This window comes from Protopterus annectens, chromosome 7.part0 (assembly GCF_019279795.1).
Source record: "Protopterus annectens isolate FY-2018-M chromosome 7.part0, PAN1.0, whole genome shotgun sequence".
Lineage (NCBI taxonomy): Eukaryota > Metazoa > Chordata > Ceratodontiformes > Protopteridae > Protopterus > Protopterus annectens.
In genome coordinates, this window is record NC_056739.1 from 483,556,769 (window position 1) to 483,571,865 (window position 15,097).

At 42.6% G+C, this 15,097-nt stretch overlaps 1 protein-coding gene across 1 annotated transcript in view; it reads left to right on the forward strand.

The window, feature by feature from the left end:
* Nucleotides 1-15,097, forward strand: part of MINK1 (misshapen like kinase 1) — a 1,658,622-nt gene that overhangs the window by 1,553,837 nt on the left and 89,688 nt on the right. The window contains exon 30 of the mRNA XM_044077078.1: nt 1,804-1,938. Within this exon, the coding sequence (XP_043933013.1) occupies nt 1,804-1,938 (135 nt within the window). The remainder of the gene's footprint in view (nt 1-1,803; nt 1,939-15,097) is intronic.

Sequence of the window (15,097 nt, forward strand, 5' to 3'; positions counted from 1 at the left end):
GGGAGTCCTCTTTCAAAAATTCAAAACAATATGTACATGTGTATCTTAGTTAAAATGTATATATTTTCAAGTGATTTGCAGGCACTGGGCTTCTCTGTACAGTTAAGTAAATTAATCCGGTTCCTTTCCAATGTACCACAAGAAGTGCCTTCTCTTTTTTTGTTCAGTTTAGAGCTAGAGATAGAAAGGGACCCAAAGGTGTTCTCTGCCATTTTTTTGGAAGGGGGAGGGGGATTTCTACCTGTCATTTTCTATCTGCATTGTTCTTCCTTCTGCCTCATGCTTACCTTGTATGATAGAATTAAATTTTGTTCACTGATCCCTATTTGGTGCCTCCAGTTTCTACAGGTTTCCAATGACCAACTTAGTCAAGGGGTGCTCTTCAGATTCTTGCATATTTATGTTGAGTGCCACAGGGGTTCTTTCATACCTCCAGCCTTGACACACCTGTTGATGAGCTTCCTACCAAATAACTGAAAATTGCATAAGCTGTTTTCACTTTCATTTGTACATGTGACTGGCTTTCTGGAGAAGGGGAGATAACCCTTCTCTTTGGATGTCTGAAAGCTATGGAACTCAGACCAGAATGGAGAATAGCTGTCTGAATAATCTGCATGGGCCATGAATACAGCAGTAACTACTGGCTGTGAACATTTACTGCTGTGGTGAGAGTTTACACATCTGTACTTACTGCTTTCAGTATTCAGAAATTGAATATCCACTTAACATTTTTGTAAGTTGCTACTAGCTAATCTGCAAATTTACTTTAAAAGAGTAAGTCTAGAACAGGTTTGGTGAGGCTATGTTCAGCACACTGTGAACTGTTTTTTAAAGTCATGTAGCTACAAAATTTGTGAGAGACACAAGTTCAGTTTCAAACAAAACTTTGCTAAGTATTATAAACTGGATTTCTGAACTTAGAAGTAGGATAGTGTTAGAATGTGTTTTACTGGGAATGATGTTTCACAGCTTAAGGATGTGTGCGATTTTCTTAACTACTTTGTCACTCAAGTTATTTGCTGCAGGAGTTCTGTTAAGTTTAGGAGAGTACTATTGTGTAAAATACTCACTATAGCAGTACCACTTAGAGAATGATTTTTGGACCATATGTGCAGTTTGCCATCCATTTTCCCTAATATTCTGAGGCTTTTTTTCAAGTGTGTAGTTTCTTTTAATTAGTAGGAAAGCTGTTAAGTTGCATTCAGAACTGCTAGAGGTGCGTGTGTCTGTGCGAGGCTTTTATATTACCATATTCATTTATTAGTTATTGCCTATGCAAGCTACAGTTTCACAAGGGAAGGGGGTTTTACCACAACAAAAGCTGACTGTGGAGTTGATGAAAAGGCAAACCAATCTAACACCTATTGTAGCTCTATTTTTTCCTTGCAGAGAGCACTGACACAGCAGTATTGATTTTTTCCAACAGCATCTAGGTAGTGATTGTCTCCTGTTTTTTTTTTTTTTTTTTTACACGCCTGCTTTTACACAGTGACAGGATACCAAGAGAGGTGTTGTGTGTGTGTTGTGTGTGTGTGTGTTGCAGTAGTGTTACTTGTGAACAGGTAACACTTCCCTGCTGTTGCAACTATCCTTGGTGTTGATTTCACTTGACTGTTGTGCTGGACCAGGCCGCTGGCTCTGTCTTTGTAGAATGAATGCAACCACTTGTGCACGTAGTACTTCCTTTTCCACCTCACATTCTTGTGTATAGTGCCTGTTTGTACTCCTAAACTCACAGGTTATTTAAAAATAATGAACTAAAGAAATCTCAAACCTGGATGTAATTTGTATCTTTCATTGCAGGCAAAAGGAACAAGTTAAGGGTGTACTACTTGTCATGGCTTAGGAACAAAATCCTTCATAATGACCCTGAGGTTGAGAAAAAGCAAGGATGGACTACAGTTGGAGATATGGAGGGCTGTGTGCACTACAAAGTTGGTAAGTCTCAAAACGGGTGTATGTTTCTATACGTTACTACTCAGTAACTGTACAGTGCTTTATTATTGTATACAAATTATCTCCTGCTATCGTAGTTAAATCATGTTTTGAACTGCAGTGTGTGAACACTGTAAGATGGGTTTTGTGTGTCAGTACTGTTATGTAAGTGTTTGAAGAGGCTAGGGCCATGTTTGCAAATGACTGAGGTATTATTGATTATTTTCCTCATCACTTTTGTAGTATTCCTTATAAAAGGAATATCCTGCCAAAGGTAGTCGTACAGCCGTTGCTTTACCTTCACTTTCAGTGAACTGATAAAAGCCACATCAACAGAACTTTTTACTGTTAGCTATTTGTGTAACGACTGGTCTGTCTTGTGTAACTTCAGGATTTTGGGCCAATGGGCCTTAAACAGCTTACCACTTAAAGCTTTCCCATACCAATAACTCTTCCCTTGTCCACAGTTATGGCTGAGGAAGGACCTCTTTGCTGTGCATTAGTACGTGTGTGTTTTCTGGCTATCCCATGCTGCTATTTATTTTGTGAATGAAGTTAGGGATTTGTCAGTGTCCTCTTGGAATTTTATTGGATTCTATCTCCTTTATTCCCATGATCACTTCTAATCTCGGTACTAATATATTTCGATTCCTGTCATTTGTCATACCATTTCCTTTCCTGGCTACTTTTAAGACAAGTGTTTTTACCACTTTCTCACTGCTTGTTATTGAAAACCGATTAGGGGTCTTTCCTTAATCATTGTTGCAGTATTCCTTACAGTAGGAGTATCCTGCAAAGGATAGACACATGTCCAGCCAGTATACCAAATCCTTTGGCCCTTCATAGAGCCAGACATCAGATGTATGTTCTATATCCAGGGTTGCCAGATGTCCCTATTTCAGTGGGACTGTCCTGAGATCAGCAGCCCAATCTCAGAGTCCTGCACTGCCTTTTAAAATCCTGGTGAAACAAGCTCCGATTTGTGATTTTTGATTGGCTCCTATGCCAGCATACGAGCCAATCAAAAATCACAAAGCGGAGTCACTTCTGTTCAATACAAAACAGCGGGCTGTTCCGCATTGAACAGAACAGGCTCTGATGTTTGAATTTTGATTGGCTAGTATACTGGCATACAAGCCAATCAAAGGAGCCACTTCTGTGTAATGCAGCAGGCAGTTCCACATGAAAGACCTTTTTTGACCCTACCTGACCATTTACGAATCTGACAACCCTGCCTACATCAGAGCATAAGGTACATAAGTGATGTACAAGTGCCAGAACTTCATTGCCTGGTTTTGAATTTGGTCTGTAAATTTTTTACTGTGTATCTGCTGCCAAGCATATGGCAGATAAGGGATCAATATATGATCGAAAGACCATATGATCAAATTAGAGAAGGCTGAATTTCAGAACACTGAACCAACTTTTACTCTGGAAGCGGGCATCATGAAAGAGTGTTTTTGCAGGAGGCAAGTCACCTCTACAACCCCCTGCTTATTATATGTGGTAAATTTATGACGACTCCACTTGGTAAAAGGGCAATCACCTGACCCCAAAAAATACAAACGTCCACAGTAGAAGCTGGTTCAGTGTTCTGAGATTCAATCTTTAAGGATTCTGTCTTTTGATCATGGAAAATAGACTCCAGATAAGCACACTGTTGGAGACTCTTCCTTTTTCTCTGTTTGGATATTTGTTTTATGTGTCATCCAAAAAGGGGAAATGAGTGTGGGAGGACAGGTAGCTCATAAGGACAGTGATGAGATTTGCCTTTTCTGCTTAGGTGCAGACCATGAGCACATGCAGTGCAATATTTGCCAGGCCGTTGTACTCAAGGCCCTATACAGCCATCTGTCGTATCTGTGTATTTTGAAAACCAGCATCTTAAGTTTAGTTCAGTGAACTATGACTTATGAATCCGTCCACATGGATGTTCAACCACTTTCAAAAAAGTCATCGAAAAAGGTGCACTTAGACTTTTAAAAACCAAAAGGAGTCCACAGATGAACACGACCAAGCCAAGCAGAAAATATTGTTAATCTGCCTTTAATAAAGCGTCCCAAAAAAACGAATACCCACAAGAATCTGTCAAGCGCTTTCGCCTGGTTAATACCAGGCTTTATCAAGATGTTAGATGTTAAAACAAGTCAGATTAAATACACATTGACTAGTCACATGACAGCCTAATTAATTAAAATACAAACTCAATTAAATGGATTTTAAAGCTTCATCGCTTAAAATGCTTGTATGAAATATAAGATCTTATAGGACAACTACCAACGTTCACAATAATAAATAAAAAAAATACAAATTATTAGGGACAATGCATATATAAAGTAATTTGAGGTACATGTGTAAATAAGAAAATAAAACTGTTAAAATTGTAATTACCAAAGGTATTGGTAAACATCTGACCCTAACAATACATTAAGAAACAGTGCATGTAAAAAAGTTCAAAACACTACTGGGAGAATAAATTTATTTTTGCAACCTCCTGGGCCAAGCATATCATTCACCACAAGCGTTATTTGGATGATATATGTTTACTATGGGATGGAAGTTTGAATAACTTTTTAGAATTTATGGCTCACATCAATTCTTCCACACATTTTTTAACTTTTACACACAATGTTAGTGAAGACCTCCTCAATTATCTTGATGTTTCCCTTTTTAAAGACCACAATAATTCTACTTTTCAATCGAAGATTTACAGAAAAGGTACCTTTTCTAATTCTTACCTTCACTTCGATAGTGGTCACCCTTTCCATCAGAAGAAAGGAATACTTAAGGGGCAGTTCATCCGGGCATCGAGGATGTCCAGTATGGATGAACTTTTTCTTGAGGAAGTAGAGTTCTTGAAAAAACTGTTTTTGGAAAGAGGCTACCCAATCCGTTTGGTCAACACTCTAGCCCAAGAAGTGATTGCCAATAGAGAAGCCAAATATTTCTCTTTATTAGGCATAGGTTCACAGACAGTGAAAGGGGTAGAGAAAGGTGAACAATTTGATTCACTCATTTACTAAAGACTCTTTGCAGGTTGAGCAAACAGTGTTAAGGTATTGGCCAGTTTTGTCCCTTCACGACGACATTAATAAATTAATATCCAAAAAACCTAGTTTTGTGAATAGGAGGGACATCAACTTGAAGGGTCTATTTGAAAGGAAACATTGTAATAATCTTATACATCCTATTTCTAAGCTGGGCACACATAAATGCGGGGCTTGTAAACGATGTTAATTTATTATCAATGAAAGTAGCCTGTACATTGCTTCAATATATTTTAAATTCAAAGCAGTTAGTTACCACAATTGTGGGGCGAAAGGTGTGGTATACCTTGGTATACCTTGGAATATGTACACAGTGTCTCAGTTTTTACATTGGGAAAACTGAGAGGCCCCTAAGGCGAAGAATATATGAACATTTGTATGATGTTTCTAGAAAGAAGGACACAAATGCTTTTTACAAGCACTCTTTACAATGCCCCAACATGCAGTTGAAATTTATGGTTCTAGAACAGGTAGTACAGAACCCTAGAGGGGGTGATTGGGAGACATGCCTAGAATATAAAGAATTGTTGTGGCAATTAAAGTTAAATGCTGCAAAACCCCGTGGACTTAATGATAATGTGCAAGTGTGCTCAAGTTGAGAAGGGCAAGATTATGAATTTTTTTCATATGTTTATGCATTTTAAAATATTTATTTTTGAACTTTTTTACATCAACTGTTTCTTAATGTATTGTTAGGGTCAGATGTTTACCAATACCTTTAGTAATTACAGTTTTAACTGGTCCTTGGTTTGTGTCATTCTTTATTCCTGCACTTAGACTTTTGCCATCAGCCTCTGCTGTTTCTCCATAGGGTCCAAGGAAGAGCCTGAGGACTGTTTGATTCCAACGCCTGCTCCCTCTCTTGCTACTCCATCAAAGCCAACAAGGGGCATGCTGTTTACACATTCTCTGAGGCTTTGCCAATGTCTGCTGCAGACAAGAAGGGTAGCCACAGCTAATTATTCCTAAAATGCCTGTAGGGGTTACCCAGCTACTTGTCTGGGAAGAAGTACCTGGTTCTGTTATTGAAGTTGGTGTTCAGAACCCCATAAGCTTGTTAGGGAGAAGGTTCCTGTAAAGAAAAAAAAAAGACAGGACATGTGGTCCTTGTAGCTGAAGACCCCCTAAAAAGAGTGGCGGGACTTCACTCATGGTCTTAATAAGCCGTCATGGCCTTAAAATTCCTTAAGGTTTGTCAGTACCTTCCCCCATTGGCTTCCCTCCTCCTACTCCCTGTAAGACATCTAGGGCTTTTAATTCTTTTGATGAGGGCAAAGAGCTGGGTTCTGGGGAAGAATCCATAGCCTTGTCCTACCAGATCATTCCCATTTTACTCTGGGATCGTATTAAGATGACCCCCCCCCCCCATTTCCTCTATTGAGGAGCTTTCTTTGAGGGGGATACCATTGTTTAAACTGATGGAATATCTTCAGCGGGAGAGTTAAGAAATGTCCAAGGTCAAGAATCCGTAGTATGATCACTTACAGATGGGCTCTCCCAGGCATTCTGCAGTACTTCCTGTTTTGGAAACCCTTCTTGATGCCTTTACTTGTGATTCACAGGCTCTAGGGTCTTAGCTGCCTGTTCCTAAAAAGCCAGATAGTGCCTAACAAGTTTGTGATGCTCAGAAATACTTGTACAAGAAGTTTTCTTCTGACCCTGCAGTAATTTCTCTCTGACAAACAGGTTGATTCCTTCTTCTAAGCTTTTGACCTCTGATAAAGATAGAGCTATGGACAAATAAAGTAAGAAGGTCTGTACCTCTGCCACCATAGCTGTTGAGGCCATTGTCAGACTCTTATGATCACTAGCTATGTTCTGGCTCTTCTAAGATTGGAGGTGTCCTGGCAGCCATGCCTTTCTACTAAATTAAGACCGCAGCCATTTCCTTGCATCCAAAGTTGCTCACCCTTCCATTAAATGCAGCTAAGATGCTGATGTCCTTCAAGAATGCAACTGCAGTCATAACATATGGGTTGCCCTGCCTTAGGCAGCCCTCGGTCGGCCGGATTCCAAAGTCTGGGTCCGACGTCAGCTGATGCCGCATTTTCCTCCGACGTCAGAGCGACTGGGGTACATAAGCATCAGCCGACGCCATTTTCTTCAGTCTTTCTTGCCGCGCGGTGCCCGAAGCAGAAGCAGTTCGCAAGTGCCAGTCGGTCAGCTCCTGTATTCTTCGATTCCGAAGTCATCAAAAAAGCTAAGTACCCCGTTGGGGACCTTTTCTTGCCTCAGCCGATGTCAGAAATTACTGAAAAAGTTAACAATTGTCTTTCTTGTGGTAAACAAATACCTCATAAGGATTTCCACTCTTACTGTCTTCCTTGCCTTGGCCCAGACCACGACGTCTCGGCCTGTGTAGCCTGTGCTCGCTTCAACAAGCGCACTCAGGCGCCGGGCGGAGTTCGCTGAAGATTTTTTCGGCGAAAAATTTGCTTACACAATGCCGTCGGAACTTCCGACATCGCAAACTCCCAAGAAACGAAAAGACCGGGACAGACATGCTCGGCCCGCGTCTACCACTGACTCCACGCCAAAACCAATCACGAGTGCTCCGGTTCCCTCTGAGACGGTTTCTCCACCGCTCCGAACCGAAGACACCGCATTACCGACGACTCCGATCCCGGATATCACTCCGACGCCAGCTATGGATTTTCCTCCGGATACCGAAACCGAGGAAATGCCCGAGACCATTGCTGTAGACAAGTTTACTCCTGCACGTGGAGCTGCCAGGCCTCCTATGGCCATGTCTATTAAGGCCTACACTTGGGCTAAGGCAGCCAGCAAAACAAAACATCTTATTACTAAAACCTTACCTCAGCCTACTCCAGAGACACAAATTATGTCTATGGCTGCTGATTTAATTTCTATGATTAGAGGTTCACAGGCCCATCCTGAGAGAGGATCCCAGCCTCCTTCTGATAAAAGGCCCCGGGTTGAACCCCCTGACCCTATTCCGTCAGATGAAGATTCTGCGGGCTCTGTCCACTCTGATAGCCAGGAAGAGCTCTTCCAGACCTATGAGGACTCAGATGCAGAGGATTCCATTCCCTCGGCCTCCCCTCCTGAGGATATTTCTTTTGGGGAAGTTCTGCATACCATGAGGGAACATTTCAAGTGGCAAGGCCAGGAATATTCTGATTCCAGAAAACGCCTTCGGACTTTCCTTAAGAAGCCCCAGCACAGGCCCTTAGCTATTCCTCCTGTACTTGATGTTTTGGATGATTTATATTCTGACTCTAGTGTTACCCCTGACTCTCTTCCTCCTGATCCAGCCAAGCCAGACAGGTATTACAGGGTTCCAGAAACACATTACCATTTATTCAGGGCCCATTCTACTGATTTAGAAACTATTTCACAGGGGCCTAAAGGAGTTTCAGCTTCCACCTCTAAAAATCCATTGCCCTCCAACAGGGAAGCTAGGTCATTAGAGAGATGGGGCAAAAAGGTTTACACTTCCACTACCTTATCTATGAGAGCTTTGAATTGCCTTTTTCATATGTTACAATATCAGGATTTCCTGTTAGAAGATTTACAAAAAACAGTGGCCACTCCTGATCCTTTAGACAGGAAGGCTTTGCAGGAAGCTGTACATAATACTCAGCAAGTAAGCAATCACTTCCTACAGTGTGGGTATGATGCACTGGAAGCTTCATGTAGGGCAGCTATGACAGGGGCAGTCATTCGAAGACATGCATGATTAAAAGACCAACCTCTACCAGATCATGTGAAGGCAAAACTTCTCGATGCACCTTTGGAAAAGAACAAGCTTTTTGGTGCTAATGCTAAGGATGTGTTAAAGACCATCGAGGAAAAAGCAAAATCAGTTCAGACGGTGAAAGATTTCCTCCAGGTTCAACCCCCCAGATTCAGTAGGAATTGGCCTTCAAAAAACTGGTCCTTTCCTAATACAGAAAAGTTTCAAAGGGGTAAAAACAGACGTGGACGTGGAAGAGGCCAATACAGAGGTCCTTACAGGGGACAACAATGGCAGCCAGGAAACCAAAGAAGCGACGCAGGGGTTTCACCTGCCCCACAGCCTCAATCTCAATGACTTTCCTCTACTTCCGCCTACCAGGGAACAAATAGAAGCTCCCTTGGGTGGGAAATTATCTCTGTTTGCAGAAAATTGGCACAGACTGACAAAGGACAAATGGATTTTGGACATTATAGACCGTGGCTACAGGTTCCATTTTCATACCTTGCCAAGAAAACAAGGCATGCCAAACCTACCACCAAACCAGAGGGCAGAGGCTATCAAGCAAATCTCTCTGCTGACTCTGATGAAAGCAATAGAAAAAGTTCCACAACAAGAACAAGGCCAGGGATTTTACTCAAGACTGTTCCTTGTTCCAAGAAAAGAATCAGAATGGAGACCAATACTGGATTTGTCCGCATTAAACACCTTTCTCATAGTACCAAAGTTCAAAATGCTGACTCTACAGCAACTCCTTCCCATGCTGGGCAAGGGGTCTTGGCTGATTACTCTGGACCTCAAGGAGGCATACCTGCATGTCCCTATCAGACACAGCTGCAGAAGATACCTCAGATTTCTTGCAGGGCCAGAGCATTATCAATTCTCAGCATTGCCTTTTGGCTTATCTACTGCGCCCAGAGTATTCACAAAATGCCTGGCTTCAGTAATTGCTCATTGCAGGCTCCAGGGGATACAAATTTACCTGTACCTGGATGACTGCCTCAGACAAGAGGACGACAAATTGATGTTGACAAAAAACTTGGACTATGTCATAAGATTACTACAAGCTCTGGGATACACAGTCAACTTCCAAAAGTCAAGTCTGCAGCCATCCCAACAAATAATCTTCTTAGGAGCCAAATTAGACACAGCCTCTCAAATGGCTTACCTGACAGAAGACAAGCAAGAGAAGTTAACTCATTACTTCAAAGGTTTAGCAAAACTCACTCAGATGACTGCAAGGAGATTCCTACAGGCCCTGGGTTACATGGCATCCTGCATTCTCCTGGTTCCATTAGCAAGACTACACATGAGAAAGCTTCAGTGGTACCTAAAAAGCATTTGGTCTCAGCACAGCAACAACTTGGAGACAATCATACCGCTCATTCCATGCCTGCAAAAGGAATTCCTATGGTGGGCCTCGGTGAGCCAGGCAAACACAGGTATGTCATTCAAAAAACCACAGATAACACAGACCATGACCACAGATGCCTCAGACCTTGGATGGGGGGCGCACATGGAAGGCAGGTGTATACAAGGACAATGGTCTCCAAAGGAAACACATCTGCATATAAACCAAAAGGAAATGCTGGCAGTAATGCATGCCATCGAGGCCTTTCAACACCAACTTCAGCAAGGCCATTTACTGATACGGACAGACAACACCACTGTGATGTGGTATATAAACAAGCAAGGGGGCACCCACTCTTACCCCCTTTGCAGACTGACAATGCATCTTTGGGAGAAATCACTGAGCCTAAACATCCAGTTACAATCCCAGTTTGTTCCAGGCAAAGACAATGTCTTGGCGGACAGCCTAAGCAGGAATTTCACAGATCCACACGAGTGGAGGTTACATCCTAAGATCTTCACACAACTCACTTCGACATGGGGCAGGCCAGAAGTAGACCTATTTGCCTCTCACCGCAACCATCATCAACAAAAATTCTGCACAAGGACATACCATCCAAAAGCTTGGAAAATAGATGCTCTCTCATTCAACTGGAACTTCCTAACATTCTATGCATTCCCACCTCTGCCAATGATGACCTCAGTATTACTAAAGATCAAAGCAGAGAGACCCAAGGGAATCATAATAGCTCCGGACTGGCCAAGACAACACTGGTACCCACTACTACAGAGCATATGTCACACCAGGAGGTGGGCCCTTCCCCATTGGCCTCTACTTTTGACTCAACACAATTTCAAAACAGTGCATCCAAACCTTCAGACACTGCAGCTAACAGCCTGGGAGATCCCATAAATAACCTCAACCTATCTCTCTCCAAGGAAGTTCAGCGGATACTAACAGAGGCTCGAAGACCATCCACCAGAAAGGTTTACTTAGCAAAATGGAAGAGATTCAGCAATTGGAATACCAGCAGGGGACATGATGCATCATTGTTGAACATCCCACTCATCTTGGAATATTTGGCAGATATCCTAAAGAACGGCCTCTCATATTCTTCCATAAAGATACATGCATCAGCTATTTCAGCTAGATATAACACTGATCCTCCTGTCTTTTCACACCCTTTGCTAAGGCAATTCCTCAGGGGAATCAAGAACATTAAGCCACCAAGAAAGGCCCCAGTACCAGCCTGGGACCTCAATTTTGTCCTAGAAAAACTGACTCTACCTCCTTTTGAGCCAGCAGCTACAGTTGACTTGCAGTTTCTCTCATGGAAGACAGCTTTCCTGTTGGCAATTACTTCAGCAAGAAGGGTTTCGGAACTACAGGCCCTAATGGCAATACCACCATTCATAATTTTTCACAGAGACAGGGTTTCATTAAGGACCAACCCTACTTTTATGCCTAAGGTGGTATTTAGGGTTTCTTTGAATCAAGCTATTCATCTGCCTGCTTTCTTCCCCAATCCTGAGAATAAGGGGGAAAGACTGTTACATACCTTGGACATTCACAGACAACTTCGATACTACCTGGACAGAACCAAGGCCAGTAGGAAGTCTGAACAACTTTTTGTAGCTTACGCCCCTGCAGTCCAAGGAAAAGCAATTTCAAAACAGACAATTTCAAAATGGATTGGACATTGCATCAGATTCTGTTATTCCTTTCATGGAAAGACTGTTCCAGCCCATGTCAGGCCACATTCCACCACAGCTACAGCCACCTCTACAGCATTCTTAAGAGGGGTGCCTACTAAGGACATTCTAGAAGCTGCTACATGGAGCTCCGTGCATACATTCTCCAAACACTACAATCTCCCTGTATACTCCAGATCCAGAGCAGGCTTTGCTTCGGCAGTCCTGCAGGGTTTGATTGCCACACCATCTTTTTCCTAGAGCATTCCTCCTCCCCCAGCTAAGCTATGGTATTCTACCCATATGTTATGACTGCAGTTGCATTCTTGAAGGACATAGTACAGTTTTGTACCTACCATAAATGTAGATGTCCGATAGACATGCAACTGCAGTCGGATTTTCCCTCCCTCCATACCCCTCTATGCCTAGGGTCCACTCCTATCCCTGTTTCTCTTAGCTGGGGATATCTGTTATGGTGTATTTGTTTTATTGCTCATTTATTTGTCTGGAATCCTGTTTTTGTCTTCCAAATTTGATTACAGCCTTCCTTGGAGGGCACCTGGCATCTGGGGCAAAAAACACTGAAGAAAATGGCGTCGGCTGATGCTTATGTACCCCAGCCACTCTGACGTCGGAGGAAAATGCGACATCAGCCGACATCGGACATCTACATTTATGGTAGGTACAAAACTGTACTTTAATGATTCTTCTGTGGTGGCTGCATTAGGAGGCATACCTAGCTTAGGTTGCAATCGCTTCCTGACAATATAAAGGCCTAATTGTTGGACTTTCTCTTGGAAAGTCAAAATCTGTTTGGGTCTTCTGCTGCCGTGGTCTTTAAAACTTCATAGGATAAAGGGAATGTTGTACAATACCTTAAACAGTTTTTTTCACCTGTCCCTAAATGTCAAATAAACTGCCCTTCTGAGACCCCCTTTGAGCGTAGGTACCATAAGCAACCATTGAAGGAGCAAGAGACCTTCCAAAAGAGAGTTCCTTGAGAAACCAGCTCAGGATTCCAGAGGACAGACATCCTCTTTTCCCAGACAAGTCAGCCTCTGTTTGATAATCATCCTTCTGTATGCCTTAGCCAGATTCCTTTTTCTCTATGGTTAACTCTGTCCTTTCCAGTTAGGCAACAAATTGCTACAGCCTCTTGGGTTTTTTTGGCCATTCACAATGGTTATTTCATGGCTTGGAAGTCTGACTCCTTTTTCATGGATCCCTCAGCCTCTTCCTTGCCAACTGCCTCATTTTCCTTCTCTTTGGGATCTGTTGACTGAAGGGACTATTCAGTCAGTTCCACTGTCCCTGATGGGGCAAGCAATTCCATTCCAGGATGTTTTTTGTCCCCAGGAAAGGGTTCTTAGAGACCCATTCAAGAAAAGTTCCCTATTCCAAAATGTTCTCCAGTTTTTCCTCTGCTGCTTTCTCAGGTGTACCTGGTGTCTCTGGACCTGAAGGATGCCTATCTCCATGTTGTTGTTCACCTTCTCTTCGGGAAGTAGTTATAGTTCTCTGTTTCTTCATCAGATTATCAGTTCTCTGCTTTCCCTTTTGGTCTTTCTATATCAGCAAGGGTTTTTACAAAGTGTCTTTCTCGTGTCAAAGCCTTTTGCAGACTCCATGGTGTTCAGATTTTTCCTTATCTGGATGATCTCCTTATTCACCCCCCCCACCCCCACCCCACCCCCGTTAGCAGCTGCATCTGCAGGATATCAACTTTACCATGCTTCTTCCCAGTGCAAACGTCACTCAGTCTCAAGAAATTGATTCTCACCCCTTCCCAGGACCAAGTTTTCTTGGGATTCAGGATTCCAACCCTGTCCATGATCGTTTTCCTCCTCCCAAAGTCGTCTCCTTGACAGCATTCTTTCAGCCCCTTCTTCCATTGCAGGTAAAGTCAGCAAGAGGAATTGTAAGAGCCTTAGGGTTTCAGGGATTCCAACATTCTAGTGACCCCCTTTTGCCAGATTCCATATATGGAAATTTCAGTGGTATCTCAAGACAATTTAGCTGTAACATGGTCACCCTCTGGACTTAATTTCTTTCTTGCCTTATCTCAGGAGGGAGTTTCTTTGGTGGATCCACCAGATTTCTCTGAATGCATGCATACCTTTTCAGGTTCTTTCCCCCATTCAGGCGATATTTACAAAAGCTGTTGTGTGTGTGTGTGTTCCAAAAACATCAGGGTCCATAGGGGGGTGGTCTCCTCAACAAGTAAAAAAACATATCAGCATAAAGATGATACAAGCTCCTATCCTAACTCTACAAGTTCTGCATTCTCCCTGGATTCCAGGTCCCCTCAGATTTTTTACAGCTAACACCACAATCATGTGATACATAAGCAGGGAGGAACAGTGTCTTACCATCTCTGCAGACTAATCGTCATAGTCTGGGGAATTTGCCATGTGCCATCACTTGATGCCTCATGTGGTTTATATTCCCTGAAGCATAATCTGGTGGAAAACAATCTGAGCAGGTGTAGGACAGATCCTCACAAATGGATGCTTCACAGGAAGGATTTCCTGGTCATTATCCATCAGTGGGGTATTCCTCAAGTAAATATTTTTGCCTCCTCTCTATACAGACAAGTCCCCAAGTTTAGAAAGTGGATGCCATGTCATTTTCTTCGAAAGGGATGTTCCTGTATGCTTATCTCTTCTTCCTCTGTATCCAAGGGTCCTACACAGGACCATGTGGAACAGGTGCAAAATCTTGTTGGTGACTCCCTTTTGGCTCAATCAGCATTTTCCACTTGTTTTTCACCTGGCTGGGGCAATCATCACAAGATGCCCTATTCCTCTGTTGCAGTATTCTTTACATGAGGGAGTTGCCTGCCAAAGCAACCAGACGGCCAGTATCCAAAAGACTTTTACTGCTTAGAGGTGTGTGATATGTTGCATGTAAGCTGTTATCAGACTTGGGCCATAAAAGTGATGTACGCAAGCACCATTCTCAACTTCTTTGACCACCAGTCTGAATGCTTCACCCATACATATGGTTTGCTCACCGAAGTGGTTGCTGTCTCACCATTTCCAATAAGTGCCTTTTTGGGGAATCCTTTCTTTGCTTTTTCTACTTTGATTAGGTTTAATGTCATCCATCATCCAAGAAAGGCAAATGCCAATGTGGACGTCAGATTACTTGTAAAGATGATCACCTGCAGTGTCTTTTTTTTATCTTGGGCATACCCACAAGTGTAGATCTTGCTTTATCTGCCAGGCCTTTGTGCCTAAAACATTGTGAAGTAGGTTATCTTCCCTTTTGGTATATTTGGAGAATCAGTGCTTTAAAGTTCTTGAGAAAAGCACTATGGAGGGACATCAGGGCCTGACGCCAAATCGCTTGTGAAGCAGAAGGCCAAGAAGCTTAG